This window comes from Linepithema humile, chromosome 6 (genome assembly GCF_040581485.1).
Source record: "Linepithema humile isolate Giens D197 chromosome 6, Lhum_UNIL_v1.0, whole genome shotgun sequence".
NCBI lineage: Eukaryota > Metazoa > Arthropoda > Insecta > Hymenoptera > Formicidae > Linepithema > Linepithema humile.
The window spans coordinates 1,610,651-1,628,422 of NC_090133.1; the positions used below are offsets into that span (position 1 = coordinate 1,610,651).

The following is a 17,772-nucleotide window of genomic DNA, read 5'->3' on the forward strand; positions in this document are numbered from 1 at the left end:
AGAGACAAGAGATACAAATGCAATGATTAGTTAGAAAGAAACATAATCTCTGCAGTAATTCAATATCATTGCGTATCACCAAGGCGGTCAAATAATCAGAGAACAGAGTGGGAAAGAAACGGAAGAAAGGAAAGAAAATATATTATAATCTCTTGTAATAATGAAGAAATAATTATACTTACCAGGTAAGACATGAGTGGGTTCCATCGTTGCAGATTTGCCTCGCTCGTTGCCGAGTGCGTACACAACGTCGAATGTACAAAATGATAATAATCGTCTCATCACAACGCATTCGCATATGCGAATTGTTTTATCTGTTGCATTTGCATCTAACGTGATGCGGATCGGTCATCCTTACGCAAGTAAAACACACGGACTAATCTTTGTTCGGTAATATCGATTACAGCTTTTAACGTTCAGACGGAGATAAAGATGTCCACAATGAGGTAAGGAAAATGCTCTCGTATAGAAGATTTTTCCATAGAATTGATGCACGACGTAGCGTAAAATTATGTGTTATAGTTTTATTAATCTATTCGGAAATATATGCATATTCACATCCCCCATATAATGCTATATGTGGCACGTCAATACAGGTCACAGTTCGCAATTTCAATAACAGTTGCAGCGATCGGTCGGGCAATTCGATGGATAACGCATGCAACGTCTCAGGCAATATTGGTCCGCGCCGGGTCTATCAGCGATATCTCCAATAGCGTCGCACGTGTTCCTACGAAACGTACATCGGAACGAAAATGATCAAATAACAACGATGATTAACACATCGCAATCCTTCGGTACAATGTCACTCGGATTTGCGCCGACTGATTTACATAATACTTACAGACAATAACAGACGCCCGGCGGGCAATTTGACGGAACACGGATGCAATTCACTTGACACCAATTGGTCATATTCTGCCTGTACCGATAGGCCGCTGTGGGCTCGCATACTTGTGCCCTAAAATGACGAAAGCCGTGTACGCTTGCCGTGTGAAGAACAATCGATGCTTAATACATTGACAATTAATTCTCAATCGATTCTCGTACCTCAGCGGTTGGACCAGCGGGGCAATTGAGAATTTTGGTTCTATGGAATAGAGCTCATAAATGGTATTCTGGTACAAGAACCGCGGCGGTATTCCACCGGTGCTCGTGACGATCCTCACATCCGCGCAATTCCGAAAGGTCTCCGGCCTGCCACATCCGACGGCTTCCGTGCCGTTTTCGCACGTGCCCCACATATTTCCTGCGGAAGAAAAGCGAAGAAGTAGGAAATTATCGTGGAAAAAATAGGGAGGGGAAATATCGTACGAGAGAATTTCGTGCCTGTGTAATAGTTCCACTGAACGACGCACTGCGAACACGTTACGTACGGCGGTAACGTTACCGTATATCGGATGACGCCCTTCTTTTCCGTGTCGCGTGGAATCTCGAATCGGACATCTTGCGTGCCGGACACGTACAGAGGATAGCTACGCAACATGAGATACATTACAATTTGCTGATAGAACGACAGTTATATACGTCAGATGCGCGGGACATCACTTACGAGTCGAAGCACTCTTGAGTCGCCTCGCGCGATGGATCATTATTGGGACAAAGGTAGAGCTCGAACCTTCCGTAATGATTGGCCGTTAGCTCGATCTCCACTTCGATTTCCTCCAAACAGATTATACTAACATTGAACTTGTATTATTATAAAATTTTCCACAATTTTCTCGCAAAGCACTAATTTAGCCAGAAACAACAGTGATTAATTTATTTCGTGGTTGCTAACGTGGAAAATGAGAGGAGTTGCGCAAGTTATACATTACCTGGCCCACAGTGTAATGCCTGACTATGGTCCCTTTGGCGAACTCGCCACCCGCTTCATGCGGCCTCGGTTCACTCAGATGATACGCATCGCCGCAAATTCCGCATTTGCCTTTGTTCTGCTGCCAGTGAACTGTAAATCGAGTCAGACGGTCATCGTCGATGTCGGCTTTGTGGCGAGAATTGATTGTAAATTGAAAGAAACCTGCATATCCCCCGCAGAAAAGCTCATTGTCATTGTAATTAACGGGGTTCGGATAGCCGAACCTCCACATCGCATTCCGTGACGGCGGGTCCATTAATCTGCCGTGGCCACGGATTTCATCGGGCACCTTTTCAAATCCAACGTGACAAAGGTTCGTGTTTAAGAAGCGGAAAGAAATGAATGCGTTGCGTAAGAATAAAACTGTTGCTCCCCGCGCTTTTCTTCGGTGCACTCTATATGCGATACGTCGTTAAGTGGGCGGTCTCGTTACTTTTACTCGCACGTAAGGTATTAAGGGCGCGTCCGCGGGAAAGTGTTGTGAAATGGTGAAGTGCGCTGAGACTGTCGAATGCGTTTAACGGGTGTATTCAAAAAACGAGTTGGCACACCGAACTTTCGTTGCCATTGGCAAAAAAATGAGAACGCGGAAGACTTTAAAACGTGTTTCTTTATAGAAGGAAAGTTCGCGATATTCAAAATCTGCTAACAATTTTAATCTTGCATGCATTTAATAGAAGGAAAATTATCTTACTTCCATAAAGAGGTATAACATTATGAGCAGAATGTTCTTTCTTCGATGCCTGGTAATCATTTTGTTCCCTGAAACCAAAACGATGACTTGTGAAATATTCATGCTTAAACGTTCTCAAACACGGCTGAAACAAGCTGATAATGACAATATAAGATCACTTGAAAAAGTTTATTTATTGCAATACATTTCTTACGTGATACTCGTTTGTTTAAATTTTATTACAAACGTTGAACGATAAACGAAACTAATCGACACGTCGAAATACCTTTTGTGCCGAATATTTGTTTCATATTTGTTCTGGATTTTAATTACAATTTACATTGAGAATAGTAAAAATCCGAAACGTTTATAATTTGACGTATCGAAGAATTGCAATAAACTTTAGCACAAATAACCAGCTACGGTTGGTTCGCCTTTTTTCCACGACTTTTTGCAACAAGAAAAGAAATTTTCGAAGAAGTGTAGAAAAGAAAATAGAAATTGAAATAAAAAGAATAAAAAAGAAAAGAAATTGCTTACAGAAGAGAGAATAAAATTATATATTGATGACTAATGTTTTTTCTTTCTTTTTCCTTCCGTTTTACGTTCGCAATAAATTTGATAAAAAAAATTGCGGGACTATTAAGTAACTAATAAAGCAAGCTGATGTGAATGACATAATTTAGGATACAGCTGGAAGAACTGTTCTTTGTCGTTGAGAGATGAAAAAATCCGTTACGAGAACGACATCAACTAACAATTTATAGTCGATTGTAAATCTCTTCCATCTAAAAGGACTATTCCGGGTGCGAGTCAGTGCCTAAAACTTTGATCGTAACGAGTTCCGCCTTCGAAAAGGACGGGGGCGATGATAATAATGGAATAAAAGCTCGTCCTTGAATCAGCTGGTACGAAATCTTGCGTAAGAAAGTAAAGCGACGTATATCGTGCCAATGATGTCGTCACGGCAATAATGATGAGTACATCGCCATCACTTATGTCACTTTATCATTATTAAGCGATGCACGTAGCGCAGATTAGGATCGCCGCCAAGGATCGTTTTCTTCCCAACATTTTGATATTAGTTCTTAAATCTGCGATGCCCACTCTGGGTCATTCGTTAAAATTCGTCGCTTTTATTCGTCGTCTTTAATCGATGGATTAGCATATTGAAAGGTACTAGAATTGGCATTCACGCGCACACGTGTATCTCTTACAGCTGTTTTGGCACGCGACGACACACGAGATGAAAAGACGACTAAACGATGGCCTTCGTTAGATGGAACGAATCACTTGAAGTACCGTATTTTTAATCAGTTACTGATCACAGACTGAATTTTGATGAGGCAGATTCGTAATTTACGCGAGCGATAAATCCGGACATCGATTTAAGGAGAAAATAACGGTAATACGTTTTCGATAAATTTTCCGATTACACGAAATATAACTTAATTGTGTACGTAGTATGCGATCAATGCCAAATTAATTTTCACGCAGGCATTATTTTATTATCTGCCTGTTCTCTATCTTGTATCTTATCGTATAACAAATCCGCACCTTAATCAGATAATTAAATGAATACAAAGTGGTCCCGCAACAACAGGATTCTCGAAGCCACAATGGTACGCATATTTGTTCACGTTGGTGGTCGAACAAAATAAAAAAAAAATATATATATATATATATATATATATATATATAGAAGAGTCGAATGTAAAACAGAGCCGGTTAACCTTCACTTGAGAGCGGCTTTATCTCTCGGCACTATCGAAATGATAAACGCAGTGATAAACGAAGGAAAGCGAAAAGCGATTCCTTCGAAGGGATTCTGTCTGCAAGGATTCGCGTTCAAATAGACGAAGGTAGGCGACGTAATGAGATTCGGAACGGCGTCTTGAGGTGACGGTCGGAAACATAAATTTGACACTTATAACGCAAGGCTGTTTAGTTCTGACAACAAGTTTTTCGCACCTTCCCGATTCTTCTCGCCTCCTTCGACTTCACCGTCTAAATTCCTGCGACGGGGGACGAGAATCGACGATTGTTCGCATCCGGATTTGGAAGAAACGATACTAATCGCGGTTGTAAAACGCGAAATGAATGGGGCTTTGACTGTTTTTGAAAAAACTAATATCACACCTGGATTCCTTCATGAAGTGAATGACCGGAAAGAAGGAATATTCGCGAATCGGTTGAAAATCCATATCTCAATTGAGCACCGTTACGAATTCATGGAATAATTGATGAAACATTCTTGCGCTAGAATTTTTAGATTCACGTGACTGAATCATTAGGATCGGTTTTGCATATCGAAACATATCGAATAATGCATGCTATTTATCAATTACGCTACTGCTGACTCGGCGATATTTTTTTCGATTTTCTAGTATCCCGATTCATGAATAAATCAAACGAACGGAAAAGTGCAAGGATAAGCTAATAATCCGCGTTAATATGAGCAGTCGTGAACCATCAGCACAGATGTGAATTCTTCTCGTATCGTCGTATTCTCTTTATATATCGGTTGAGTTGCACGATTCGAAAGTTGCGGCCATAAATTTCATCCGTCACTTAAGTGCAGTCTGCGGACGTAAAAATGTTTCTAAAATGTTTGCTTTCCTAAAACTGGCGCTAAAATCAAATTCAACTGTATCAATGAAAGAGTTTGAAAGGAAAAATACATTTTCTCAGTTCAGAAATGTGTATCAGACGTATCGCAAAGCGTATAAACATTTCTTGACGACAATAGTGAACGGAAAAGTTAGCGGCGATCAATTGACACTGATCAGTGCTTCGAACAGTAATCGATAGTCAAATCGCGCACGTGGATAGATGTCAGTAATAAGGAAAAATGATCAGTCCGCCGAGCGCAAAGACCGACGATCTATCCGATCGTCGAAATTGGGTTCGCCGGGTTACACCGGTTTCGAGACACTGGCGAAATCGTGAGACAAGAGGGAGAAAGGAAAAGAGGAGGAGAGGAGAAGACTGATGCCGTTTCCATGCACCAAGGTCGTGCGAACGCGACAAATTTATCTAAGAAGCAACGATTGAAGTGTAGTAATCGAGTTTCGGATATTCCTCGCGCCATAGCGTGTACAAGTTGCTTCGATTGGCCGACAGGAAATAGATACGAGAAAACGATTATAATTGCTGATGAGAGCGAACAAGAAAGTAAGTCACAAGTAGATTGAATAAATTTACTATTTTTTTGCCACTAAAGTTTTTAGGTTTGCCTCTAGTTTTAATTTCATTGTGCAAGATTATATAATTCTATAAAATTATGCTTTTCGTATTATCTATCTAAAATATAAAAAGCAGCTAATATTTTCTCACGCTCGCAGAAGCGTTTGTTTTGAACGTCGAGCAGTGATCCTTTAAATTAAAATTAATTACACCACGTCAACTTGGCGACTGTGCTAATTGTTTGTGATCAGTTCACTTTCTCAATAATGCCAACGCGTTATCTTTGGGGAAAAAAAATTCTGATTTTTTAATTTATTGCAAAAGTGTGGCTGGAAAACACGAAGAGATATTTCATCTAACAAAGCTCGTCTTTCACAGTGTCGAACATTAGATTTCGAGGAATCGATCTATCTCGCTGGTTTTTTTTTGTGCCTCGCATCAACGAAGTCATCAATGACAATATTGACACATAAAATACGAGTACCGTAAGTCATACTCACCCGAGTGTGCACGTGCTCGGCCTGATGATCAATTCTTAAGTAGGTGAAAATCGACAGTCCTTTTTTCGGGAAAGGTGAATTCACGGATGGAGAATGACAAGTTCCGCGCGATCGGACGAATCCACTCGAGTGCGTTCGCACGAGTGACAATATACGTGCGTGCGCGCGGCCCGAGCTGCCCAAAAACACGACCACCTCCTCCACCTGTAGGCAAAGGACTCGAGGCGTGGTTTCCAGGTGAGTCGGATAGGTTGTTGCATAGTGGGGATGAATGATCGGAACGGAAATTGGAAAATCAATCGAAATCATTTGAAATCGCGCCGTCAAAAGTCCGACACGCATCTAACAATGGCTACCGCGATTTGTACGCTTACAAAAATTCAAATTTATTCCAATTTTGCAAGGATATTCCTATTCCAAGACCTTATCGCGTAAGATATTCAAAATGATGATAAATCGCTTCGTCGCTTTTGTCCGAAGCTTACTCGTTCGCCGACTTCTTTTATAAAATTCTCCGTCTGGAGACAGAAGCGGTTGTAACTGGAAGCTTTCCGTCTTCCGTAATGAGGTCAAGCACAGTACAAACACTGCGGCATTTTCGACTGTGAAGATTGAACACGAGTCCACATATATATTTTTGTGAATAATGATGTAAGCATGACAGAAAATACATCTCAATTAATGTAATTATTTATACCATTTTTATTAACGGTAAATCAGTTATGCAATATAATTTAATGTCGTGAATGATTTGTGATGTTAAGCTTATTAGCACCAAATGACATACGTAATGACTCCTGTATTGATTTGTAATATCTTTTGCGTTCTGACACCCACGCGCAGTTTTTTTTTGTCTTTTTTTGTTTTTCTGTTTCTTGTCATTATAGAATTCATAAATCTTATTACAGATTTAAATAATCCAGGGTCGGCACGAAAAAAACTCCTCTCACAGCATTCCTTATTCTCACAGTTGAAAAAGAAGAATAAAATTCAGCCTATCTTGTTGAAAATATAAAAAAGGCCTTGAAGCAAAGAGAGATCTTTGACTAATCATAAACAGTTCATTGAAACAAGAAGTACGGAAAAGAATACATCAGTATCAAAAACGCCCTCTTTGAGATCTATCGAAGGCATTTCCTTCGGCCCAGCACTCTTGTGCGAGGACACTGTTTGCCGCCCTCCCTTTTTATTAAGATCGATCCCGCAAAAAATGAAGGAAAAACCCGAATTCGTACTCTCACTTTCACCGAATGCGTGTCACGTTCCGCATGGAATCGCCGGAAATATAATAGTATTATACTATTCTCAACACAACCGTGTACGCCGGTATTTGTTGACGGAGCCAACAAACAACCGAGTAAACAAGAACGATGTATTTGATACCTCGCGTTAATCAGCAGCTGCTTTCGCAGTCAGATGATTGCCAGAAGTGTCGGAAATGTTTCTCTCTTTTCCTTTTTGTTCTCGATCGTTCGCACGTTCCCGAATATTCATCATAGATTTCGAGAAATGTTGCTTGACAGCACGCTGCTTAATGATTTTTTAACAAAGTATCGAGTGGCGCGCCGATGGTGCTGTTATATTTTTCACAACGGATTTGTGACAAATTCACCGTTAAAGATATTCACGATTCTGCCGCGAGAAGTGTGGCGTTTTTTGACGAGCACACTTTCGAGTGCGGAAGCGGCTGTTCGTACAACTCACGCCCTCACTCTCGCGCCTCTTTTCCGCTCGGCGAACGCTATCAGCGTGTATCAACGACCAGTACGGCTCCATCCCTTCCGCAGAGACGACGCAGCGGAGAGCAGCCCTCGTCGTAACCGTACTCCTTATCTCGTCCATCGACGAGATGTTCGTTAACAAGTGCCATCACGTGCTGAGCACGCGGACCTCAACTCGGCGGCTACTAAAAGGTATTTGGCTTGCCCCTTTCTCTAATACACATACGAAAGTCGGTCAGGAAAAGCGAAGCACGTCGCTCCGTCGTAAATGCTGCGTGGACCTCGACAAAATCAATAAATTCATCTCAGCCGCTTCGCTATCCAGCAAATTTTAGGGCGGCCTGTGTAATACGCGGCATAATCGCAATGCAAAAATCACAGACAATATTCGGTAAATTAATATATTAATTCTTTTTTATACATTTCGGTGGCAAATACTTTCGACGTCATATCTTTTCGGCGTACATATTCATAGCTTTCGATATAGGCCCACGTTATCTTATCCGAAGGCTTAGCGCAGCTAAAAAAAGTTTGTTTTTGAAGATATTTTTATTTCGACCTCGGATGTGTTCCTTTGTTTATTTTAAATCAGTTTTTATGCGACATTCACTTCAAGCTGGGTTTATTTTTTCTTACAATTAAAACTGATTATAAGAATTGTTTCAAAATGAAAATCTCTCCGCATTGTTTACTCGCAAATAATTTTTGGAAAGAAAGGCAAACTTGAAATTCTTGTGAAAATCACGTGCAAAGCATTTCGATCTTCTCTGGCGTGTATTATTTCACGCGTATCTTACGTATCTCACGTATCTGATTGCGGCATGCAGTATTTTGTGAGGGGCTCGATGCAAATCACAGCGATATATCAAGCAATCATCCTTAACTGACGTCAATAAAACTAATCGCCAGAGCTGCTGAACGAGGCAGCAGTTAAGTTGTTTTTCTGAACGGATACGAATATCCGGCAGAGCTCCGAAAAATGCAAAGAAATGTATTTACACAAGATATACTTTTTTTTCAAGATTATGTACATATCGAAGTACGTTTAAGTATGTCGAGTATAATGTTGTTGCAGGCGTTACAACGTGGAAAAGATGCTTAACAACCGGTTCGAGGGAACCAGAAGGGCCAGTAGTTGCGACGGAAATACCCGGCCCTCGGTCGCGTAGTTTGCTGCAGGAATTAAATTCGATACAAGTATGTGCGACACTACGATTCTTTCACAACAGAGTGTCATAAATAAGCAATTTGTCAATCGCTATCATCTGCAACTATGCTTTTAACGTTTCGTTGAATGTCAATTCAATAATGGTTCTATCATTCGACAATCATGTTTAATGTATCTGCGTAAAATTGAAATACGCGCATGATGAAATATGAATATACGTATGCCAGAAGCAAAATGGATGATACTGTTGAAATTTGTGCAGCAAGCGTCGTCCGTACAGTTTTTCGCAGACTACGAGAAATCTTCCGGTAATTACATAATGGACGTCGATGGGAATGCACTGCTGGACGTTTACATGCAAATCTCGTCGATGCCTCTAGGCTATAATCATCCGGCGATGCTGGAGGCGCTCGCCGATCCCGTTAATCAAGTGAGAGATACAAAGTCACTCTGTCGCGGAGTAGCGGATTTTTTTTCACGTATAAAATTTGCATGTTAATCTCCTCTACAGAATATATCACTTAAACCTTAAGTGTACGGCGTTTGATAAACTTGCAATAATCTAGCGTTTCTGAGAATATCTCACGAATCACTTCGCGCATTGCATGCCGAGCGGTCGAGCTGAGAAATACTCTCTTGTTTTCTTGCAGAAAATTATAGCGAATAGACCAGCATTGGGTGTCTTTCCTGCGAAAGACTGGCCCAACAGATTGAAGAATGTTCTGCTCGAAAAAGAGGTGACAAACACGTCTTAGCTATATTTGTTTGTTACAGTTTGTTTTCTGCGTTCTGATTGAAAATCGTTATTCCAAACAGGTCGCCCCGCCTGGATTATCGCACATCACGACAATGATGTGCGGCTCTTGTTCCAATGAGAACGCTTTTAAAAACATTTTTATTTGGTACGCTGAGAAACAACGGCAAGGAGCACCGTTCACCAAAGAAGAAATAGAATCGTGCATGATAAATGAGAAACCCGGCTCGCCGCATTATTCCATCATGTCTTTTAAAGGTACTATCAGTTCTCTGTCGAGCAGAGCTTGTAATTAACACATAAACTTGACGAAATGTTGTGCTTTTCGATAGGTGCTTTTCACGGAAGAACATTAGGTTGTCTCTCAACAACTCACAGCAAGTACATTCATAAGATGGATATACCAGCTTTCGACTGGCCTATTGCCTCCTTCCCAGAGTACAAATATCCTTTGGAGGAGAACGTGCGAGAAAATCAACAGGAAGATAAGCGTTGCATCGCGGAGGTGATCATCGAATCATTACTGTCCCGCGTATAAAAGATTTCACATTTGAAAAAGTGAAATGACGTTTCAGGTGGAAGAGTTGTTTGAAAGGTACAAAAACGAGAAAAGGATGCCGGTGGCCGGTGTGATAATCGAGCCCATACAAGCAGAAGGTGGCGACAATCACGCGTCGTCAGAATTCTTTCAGGAACTTCAACGTGTAACGCGAAAGGTAAGCCGCGTAACTCGCACTGTGCATTATAAGGGCATCGCAATAGCAATCTTTTCCATTAAAATACTTCAGCACGGCGCTGCGTTACTTATCGACGAAGTGCAGACTGGTGGCGGGCCGACGGGAAAAATGTGGTGCCACGAGCACTTCAATTTAAGTACTCCGCCCGACGTGATGACCTTCAGCAAGAAAATGCAACTGGGCGGTTATTATCACTTGGAAGATTTCAAGTAAAACCTCTTTTCACGATCAAACTTAATGCATCAAGAATAAAAAATACTCACGATTGATCAATCACGCTCGACATTACAGGCCAAAGCAGGGGTATCGTGTGTTCAATACGTGGATGGGCGACCCCAGCAAGGTAATACTGCTCGAAGCAATCCTGGAAATAATCAAGAAGGAGAATCTTTTAGATAGAGTCACGCGCGTTGGCGATTACATGTTGAAAAATTTGAAGGATTTACAAAATGAACATTCCAATACGATCAACGCAGTGCGCGGTCGTGGAACTTTCATAGCGTTTAATTGTGCTTCGTCTCAATTGCGAGACGCCATCGTCAAGAAATTGTTAACTAAAGGTGAGAGATTATTATTATCGCATTGTCAAATGTAAGCGCTAAGAATAGTTTTCACACTTTCGCATCTTCCGTGTCCTTATTAGGCATTCAAGCAGGTGGATGCGGCAGTCAGGCTGTGCGACTCAGGCCTGCGTTGACCTTCACGGAGCGTCATGCTGATATATTTTTCGACGCGCTCCGCTCTGTGCTAAAGGAATAAGGATAAATCTTGGCGGCTCCGTCTTGCGTCTTCCAAATCATGTCTTCCATTATAGTCGCAAAGATATATATATATATATATACAAAGTCTATAAATGTTCATTATTTTTCTATGGCAGTTATATTAGGTGGATAATGTAACTTTTAAAAAGTAACATATGATAAGTTGAATTCATGACAATTTATGACGACATAGATGAATGAATCGACCTAATTGTATCAGTGTGCATTAATCAATGCACATACACAGATGTTTATAAATTACATGTTTCAGAAAACATGTAAACTTCGCAAAATTAAAGGCATTCCTTCGAAGGAATGTGCAGTCAATATGAGATGACACTTTTATTGCGTGAGAGTGAAAATTTTCATCTCAATGCTAACTTTACATGTATATTTCGTGTTTTATATAATATTCATTATAGTTTATAAAATATGATATAAAATAATGCTCAGTTAGATGTTTATAACTGTTATAACTTACTTATACTCCATTTTGTTCCTTCGCAATTCACTAATCAATTTGATTGACTTAGGCAGAACATTTATTTCACAAACACGAAATGTCTTCCAAAAGAACTGCCAATAAAATATGTTCAAACTGTGTTCCTCATTCTTGTCGATGAGTTTCTGCCAAAACCATTCATCTCGACGTTTTTCTGAGTATATCGGCGAAATGCTCATATTCTCGATGATGACTTTTCTGCATCATGTAAGCCTTTGTTCTCATCTAAGAAATTCAAGAAACGATTAGAGAATTCAAAAGCAAAACTATTACATAAAGATGCCTTAAATTCTGTCATTGTGAATATATATTTACCGTTACTTTGGGATCCACAGAACCGTGTCGTTGTGACAAGTGCCACAAATTTACCGCCATGTTTGCCAATGCAGGATCCCGTAAATCTGCGCGGATAACGAAGCAGTTAAACAATTCGAGTGCCAGAGTCGATTGTTTGTCAAGTTGATCGGTGGATCCAAGATATTTGAGATGACTCAGAATTTCCTCGACAATCTTCGAGCAGATTTTATTGACTTCGCCAATAAATTTCTGATCAGATCCGTACAATTTATCGTTTGAATCGACCTATCGAAAAGTGTTATCATATAATATCTATTATCCGCTAATTTCTTCAAATATGTACAAAAGCATCGAATACCTTATCAATATGATAGGGATAATTTTCCTGTGCTATTGTTGAGAGAAGATCGAGTACACGTAAGTACAAATATGACTTGGTCGACGTATTTTCCTCGAAGCAACGTTGAACAGCATTGAGTAAGCCTCTCATCAAGTACAAGACACCGTGCTCTGGACTATCCTAATACGGCAGAACAATTCTCATAATTACAAAGTTAAAATACATAATATATTAAAATACATACCGGAACTACGAGTAACGTTGACAAGAAATTGGACAGATACGAGAGCAAGTAAGGTTGCGAACTTTTCTGCCTTCCATCGATGTCGATAGTTTTCGGCATTTCCGGAACTAAACTTAAAGCGGCCTTGAAGCAGGCATCGGCTGAAAAATCATTTCACGTACATGACACAACGAAATTAGTAAAGTGGTATTTTATTACGAAAAAATTAATTTAACTCATACCTTGGCCTAGACACTGATTCAATAGAGCGACCTGTCCAGAGAGTAGATACAACTGAAGGCGAATGTGGACCAAAGTCAACGACGGTATAGTAATGAAACAGAACGCAGCACAGGCGCGCACGAATGCCGACGTTCTTCTCGTGTGATGACCGCGCACTATCTTCCTAGTGTCGACTGATAATCTATTTACACACTAAGAACGAATAAAAAAAAAAACAGTTAGAGCGCTCTGCATTCTCTATTCTGACATAGATTAGCATTGCAAAAGGAAGAACAGTACGCATCATACCTGTACAAGTTGTACATGAACGCTATCGAGATTAGGAAATGCTGCCCTTGCCTCTGCGTAGAAACTAAGCTGCTTCTCAAAATCGCGACCGTAATCCACTCGTTGCACCAGGCCGCATATCAATTGTCCGATCTGCCGTTTCTCATCTTCGACGGTTAGAGCGCTGCGTAGATTAATTCAGTTTTAGAAACCAGGATAAGTTTTGTATCGCGAGAATCAACTGCTATACCTGACAGAGTCGTGCAATATCCTTGCGATAAACATCAGAGCATTTATAATGATAGGATCTGTAATGGGTCCATTTTGCGCGCTCAATCCTTCTATAACAGTTTTGCAAACCTCAACTTTGATATTTTCTTTGTGAAACAAGTCGATTAAAGGCAAAAAGTTATCCTGAAAACAATATAAGATCGAATGTCAGATGATTTAGTGTTTTAAAACTTATTGGATGAATACAATATACAATTAAGATAGTTACCATTGCCAGCAGCGATTCAAAATCTTGCGTATGAGTGACTATTTTCTCAACAATATTCTGCAATTGCGGATAATAGTTTTCGAAAGCTTTGTTCGGTCGTAAATGGTCTATTATTTTGCCAAAAAATAAATTCAATTCGTTTACCTGTGTAATACATACGTACACATTATAATAACTTTATGCAATATGTCATGCGTTGTTATAATCTGTACAACTTACAGAAAAATGTATAACGGTGAACTGAATCCAGATCTCGATGCAGTGCATAAACTTATTGGAATCTGTAAGATCCGTTATGTACTTCCATATCACGTTCAGCACCGACTGACAGTCTTCTTTCGGCGGAGATTCTTGCACAAGACACTCTCCCAAACTTCGATATAAGAGATATTGGGGATATCCTATCCAAATCGTTGAAAGAAAACGTTAACACCTTTCGAATTGCAAGTACGTATTCTACTGTATCTCTGATTTAATTGTTTAATATCAATACCATCGTCTTCACTCGCCACTATTAAATTCACAAAGTCCATGGCGCGCGCAGCAATGTATGACGGTTTAAATGCAGTTAGCACTGTATTCAATAACAATGATCTGAAAAAAAATATACGTGGATTATTAAAAGTGATTAAAAATAGATTGAAAAATGTGCGTTTAAAATATGTTTACCCGTTTTCTTGTTTTTTACATCGTGACAGGACCTCCTCAAGCAGACTCTCGGCTGACGTTGCCACCAAGACCTGTACGATCCAATCCAAAGCCGGCGAATAAAGATTCAGATATGCGTGCAGAGTGACATTTTGTTTCGCCAATTCATTTTTCACGGCAATTCCGAACAGTTGCTGGTACGTAAAAAGAAAGTCGTACAGGTTTTCCCTCACAAATTCAAAATCTGATGTTTTGTTCAATGCTAATCCCACACGACATAAATAGCATCTCGCATAAACCGCTATTAATGGATTCCCAATTCCTCTTATCATGCGAGTTATACGTAAGAGAGCAGTATTAAACTCACTAAAATAAAAGCATTGTTATGTCATGTTTCTGACTTTCATGATATTACAAGAGTCTTACCTTGTCGTTAGAAAACTGTATGATTTTATTATCGCCATTTCAACATAGAGACGTGGCACTAATTCGCGTATAGATGCTATCTTGTAAAACCAATTCCGACAGGTTTCTTTGGCATTTTCGGGAACCATGTCGGGTGTAAAATTATCAGGCAAACTTGTGGGTACTTTACTTCCCGCTCTAAAAAAGATACAATGTGATTAGCAATTATGAAAGCAGTATAATCTGTACAATAAAAACAGAAAACAAGTATGCAACTAAAAATTAAGAAACTCTTTGTAGGATAAGTACTTGTAATATTCAGCCTTCATTTTCAATCTCTCGTACACAAGCTTTCCAAAGATATCTAAGATATCTGTGATGACAACAAACTTGCTTGGATAAAAAGCCATTACAGACGTGTCCACTAATAATTTGGCGCACTAAAATAATTTAGAGTCAATTTCTGAATCATCAAGTTGTACCCTAAACTTATATGTATATAAAATAAATGAATAAAAACCTGAATTGCGATTTTGAGTGCCTTTACTCTTTGATCAGAATGCCAAGCTTGTACCAGTTCATTGTTTAATTGCTCGATTCGCGCGATATATTGTTGCTGTGACAAGTCTAACATCTGTCTAACAGAGCCTTCCTCAAAGTCATCCAATTGCTCGAGCCTTGTTTTCACTTTGTCAACCATTGGACCACTTGGTTGAACTTTCATTACAACTGTAATAAAATCTTAATTAAATCTTAATTTTTTGATATATAGAATATATCACAAAATTGGATTGTTAAACTTTTTCACAATTTAAGTACCTTTTTCTCCACCTGGTAAGAAGCTGGTAACAATTGATAATTTTTCAGAAGTTGTATATTTACTCAGTATAGCAGAACGCCTCATAGACCATGGTTCTACTAATTCTTCTGCTGTATCTTTTAGCTTTTTACCAGCAAGCGCAACGTTGGAATAATCCCACTACAATGTACATAACAAATCTGTATTATAAAAAGATATGAGAGAAGTAGCACATATATAGATATACAAATACAGATATTACTTCATCTGCAGCCATTTTCGAAAGAGGATCCAGTTCTTCTCGAGCAAATTGTGTTAAAGGATCAGAGCCATCCAGAGAAGAGTGGTTCAGCAATGGATCACTCAGTGGATTTGCAGGAATTGGCGTATGCGTTGGTGTTGGTGTACCGGTAGAAGAACCAGTACTTGTACTTCGCAAAGCATTTCGTCTGACTGCACCACGTCCGTCAATTAACTATATAAAAATAATACAAAAATTTCTATTATAAAATCGTATTTATATAAAATACAATTAAAATTAAATTAACATTTGCAAGATTGTATACTTTGATAATAAAACATCTTACAGTGATAACAACTGGTTTCAAAGGATGGTCTATAGCTTCCTCCTGATATGCAAACTTTACAGTTCCTTGTTCTACAGGCTTTGATATCCTGTAACAAGATTCTTATATAATTTTTAAATCAGCAAACTTATTAAAGTATGCTATTACTTCCATTATTACAATAGCAAAGAAAATACTCTAGTATTAATCTCACCATTCTATCTCCGTCATATTTCAAAAATGTATAAAAAAAAACAATTCTCTTAAATTACAAGTAGAAATACAATTTGATTTTATGTTAATATTACAAAATTCATTGTATCTTCAATTGACATTAGAAACACGTTCATAAAGTCCATTGAGACCTAACCTTCAACGGTATTCTCACGTAAAGCATAGAGTTTATATATATGAAGACGCCTTTGCCCTCTTCCATGTATAAATCCTGCATCAAACTACACAACTTAAGCCTACGTTAGACTATGCAACTTGTTGCAGGAATTTGCAAAACAATCTAGTAAATTACTAAAAATGCTGTGTGCTGTATGGTGCATTTTTAGTAGTTTACTAGATCGCATGCAAATGGTTGCAACAAGTTACATAGTCTGACGCAGCTTTTAAAATCGAGAGAATAAATTCGAGACTTGATTAAAAGAATAGATTCGAAACTTGATTCTACATTTGAACATATATGACATATGATAATAATTGTTATATTTATAATATATAAACATGAAAAAAAATGTATCAAGAAATTATTTATTAAATAACATCATATAAATATATATTACGATCGCTAAAAAAATTAAAAAGAAAAACGTTTAATTTTTATCAGGATAAACATGTAGTATTGAAGTGATTTATGATTGCTTTATAACAGTGTTCAAAATTAGTTAAACTATTAGACGACTTTTCTGGTCACTTATTTCATTCTTTTACCGCGCGTGTCATAATAACTAGGGCCAACACCGCATATTGCAAAATTTTTTAATTAAACATGTAACTAAATAATCTGTAGGTGTGTGTATAATCGCCCCGAGCAATGCGCAGAACATTGTAAATTACGAAATAATCTTTCATTACACAATATAAAATTTAATAAAATAATTTTATTTTAGAAGTATGTGAATGCCACTGTTATTTACATTTGTCTGTTACAAAGATCCTGTTCGAATAGGAAATTTTATCATGAAAAGCGAACTATTTGACATTCAATCTTGAAATCCAAATTGTTGTCCGATCACTTGAAGCTTAACTCCTAGTCTTGGATTTATTTTTTATCTACTTTTAATTTTAAATATTAGATTAAATATTGTTTGAAATATTGTTTTAAAATATTGTGTTTAATTATTTGTTTTTTAATTTTGTATAAGTTACTGAAATAATTATAATTAAATATGTACTTTTATTTTATTATAAAAATTTATACTTGTTACTTTTTTATTCCAAAAATTTATGTGTAATACTTTTTCATTAATCCATATGTGTTCCATGTTAATGAGACGGCAAAATGTTTTTTATACTCCAACAATCAAAAGACAATAAATTGTAGAAAATTTCAAACATTATTACAAAAATTTGCTGTATTTCAATATGAATACCAAAGAGTTTAAATTTAAAAGATA

General features: G+C 38.3%; 3 protein-coding genes across 7 annotated transcripts; 1 reads left to right on the forward strand and 2 right to left on the reverse strand.

Annotated features, from left to right (window-relative positions):
* Positions 1 to 504: 504 nt before the first annotated feature.
* On the reverse strand, positions 505 to 10,991 carry LOC105673078 (uncharacterized). Of its 4 annotated transcripts, none has more exons than XM_067357248.1 (9): positions 10,861 to 10,991; positions 2,553 to 2,620; positions 2,021 to 2,147; positions 1,818 to 1,948; positions 1,553 to 1,662; positions 1,330 to 1,475; positions 1,051 to 1,249; positions 845 to 961; positions 505 to 730 (listed from the first exon to the last, which is right to left on the reverse strand). In XM_067357248.1, the coding sequence occupies exons 2-9, from the start codon at positions 2,610 to 2,612 to the stop codon at positions 613 to 615; spliced, it is 1,008 nt and encodes a 335-aa protein (XP_067213349.1). In that variant the 5' UTR covers positions 2,613 to 2,620; positions 10,861 to 10,991; the 3' UTR covers positions 505 to 612. The 4 variants fall into 4 exon arrangements, with proteins under 4 accessions (XP_067213349.1, XP_067213350.1, XP_012223847.2 ...); XM_067357249.1 differs by lacking the exon at positions 10,861 to 10,991 and adding an exon at positions 7,601 to 7,736; XM_012368424.2 differs by lacking the exon at positions 10,861 to 10,991 and adding an exon at positions 6,218 to 7,594.
* Positions 7,920 to 11,961, forward strand: Gabat (4-aminobutyrate aminotransferase). Its single transcript, XM_012368421.2, has 10 exons — positions 7,920 to 8,130; positions 9,014 to 9,135; positions 9,369 to 9,536; positions 9,757 to 9,843; positions 9,923 to 10,118; positions 10,193 to 10,365; positions 10,436 to 10,576; positions 10,649 to 10,806; positions 10,889 to 11,157; positions 11,241 to 11,961. Exons 1-10 carry the CDS (start codon positions 8,067 to 8,069, stop codon positions 11,354 to 11,356), a joined length of 1,494 nt encoding a protein of 497 aa, XP_012223844.1. The 5' UTR covers positions 7,920 to 8,066; the 3' UTR covers positions 11,357 to 11,961.
* On the reverse strand, positions 11,329 to 16,633 carry LOC105673076 (VPS35 endosomal protein-sorting factor-like). 2 transcript variants are annotated; one of them, XM_012368419.2, is made up of 18 exons: positions 16,362 to 16,633; positions 16,169 to 16,256; positions 15,844 to 16,056; positions 15,602 to 15,761; positions 15,303 to 15,523; positions 15,092 to 15,222; positions 14,804 to 14,980; positions 14,399 to 14,743; positions 14,223 to 14,323; positions 13,949 to 14,130; positions 13,730 to 13,873; positions 13,481 to 13,644; positions 13,252 to 13,414; positions 12,963 to 13,155; positions 12,742 to 12,881; positions 12,516 to 12,677; positions 12,176 to 12,442; positions 11,329 to 12,085 (listed from the first exon to the last, which is right to left on the reverse strand). In XM_012368419.2, exons 1-18 carry the CDS (start codon positions 16,376 to 16,378, stop codon positions 11,999 to 12,001), a joined length of 2,955 nt encoding a protein of 984 aa, XP_012223842.1. In that variant the 5' UTR covers positions 16,379 to 16,633; the 3' UTR covers positions 11,329 to 11,998. The 2 variants fall into 2 exon arrangements, with proteins under 2 accessions (XP_012223842.1, XP_012223843.1); XM_012368420.2 differs by having other exon boundaries at positions 15,303 to 15,511; positions 16,362 to 16,629.
* Between the last annotated feature and the right edge of the window lie 1,139 nt (positions 16,634 to 17,772).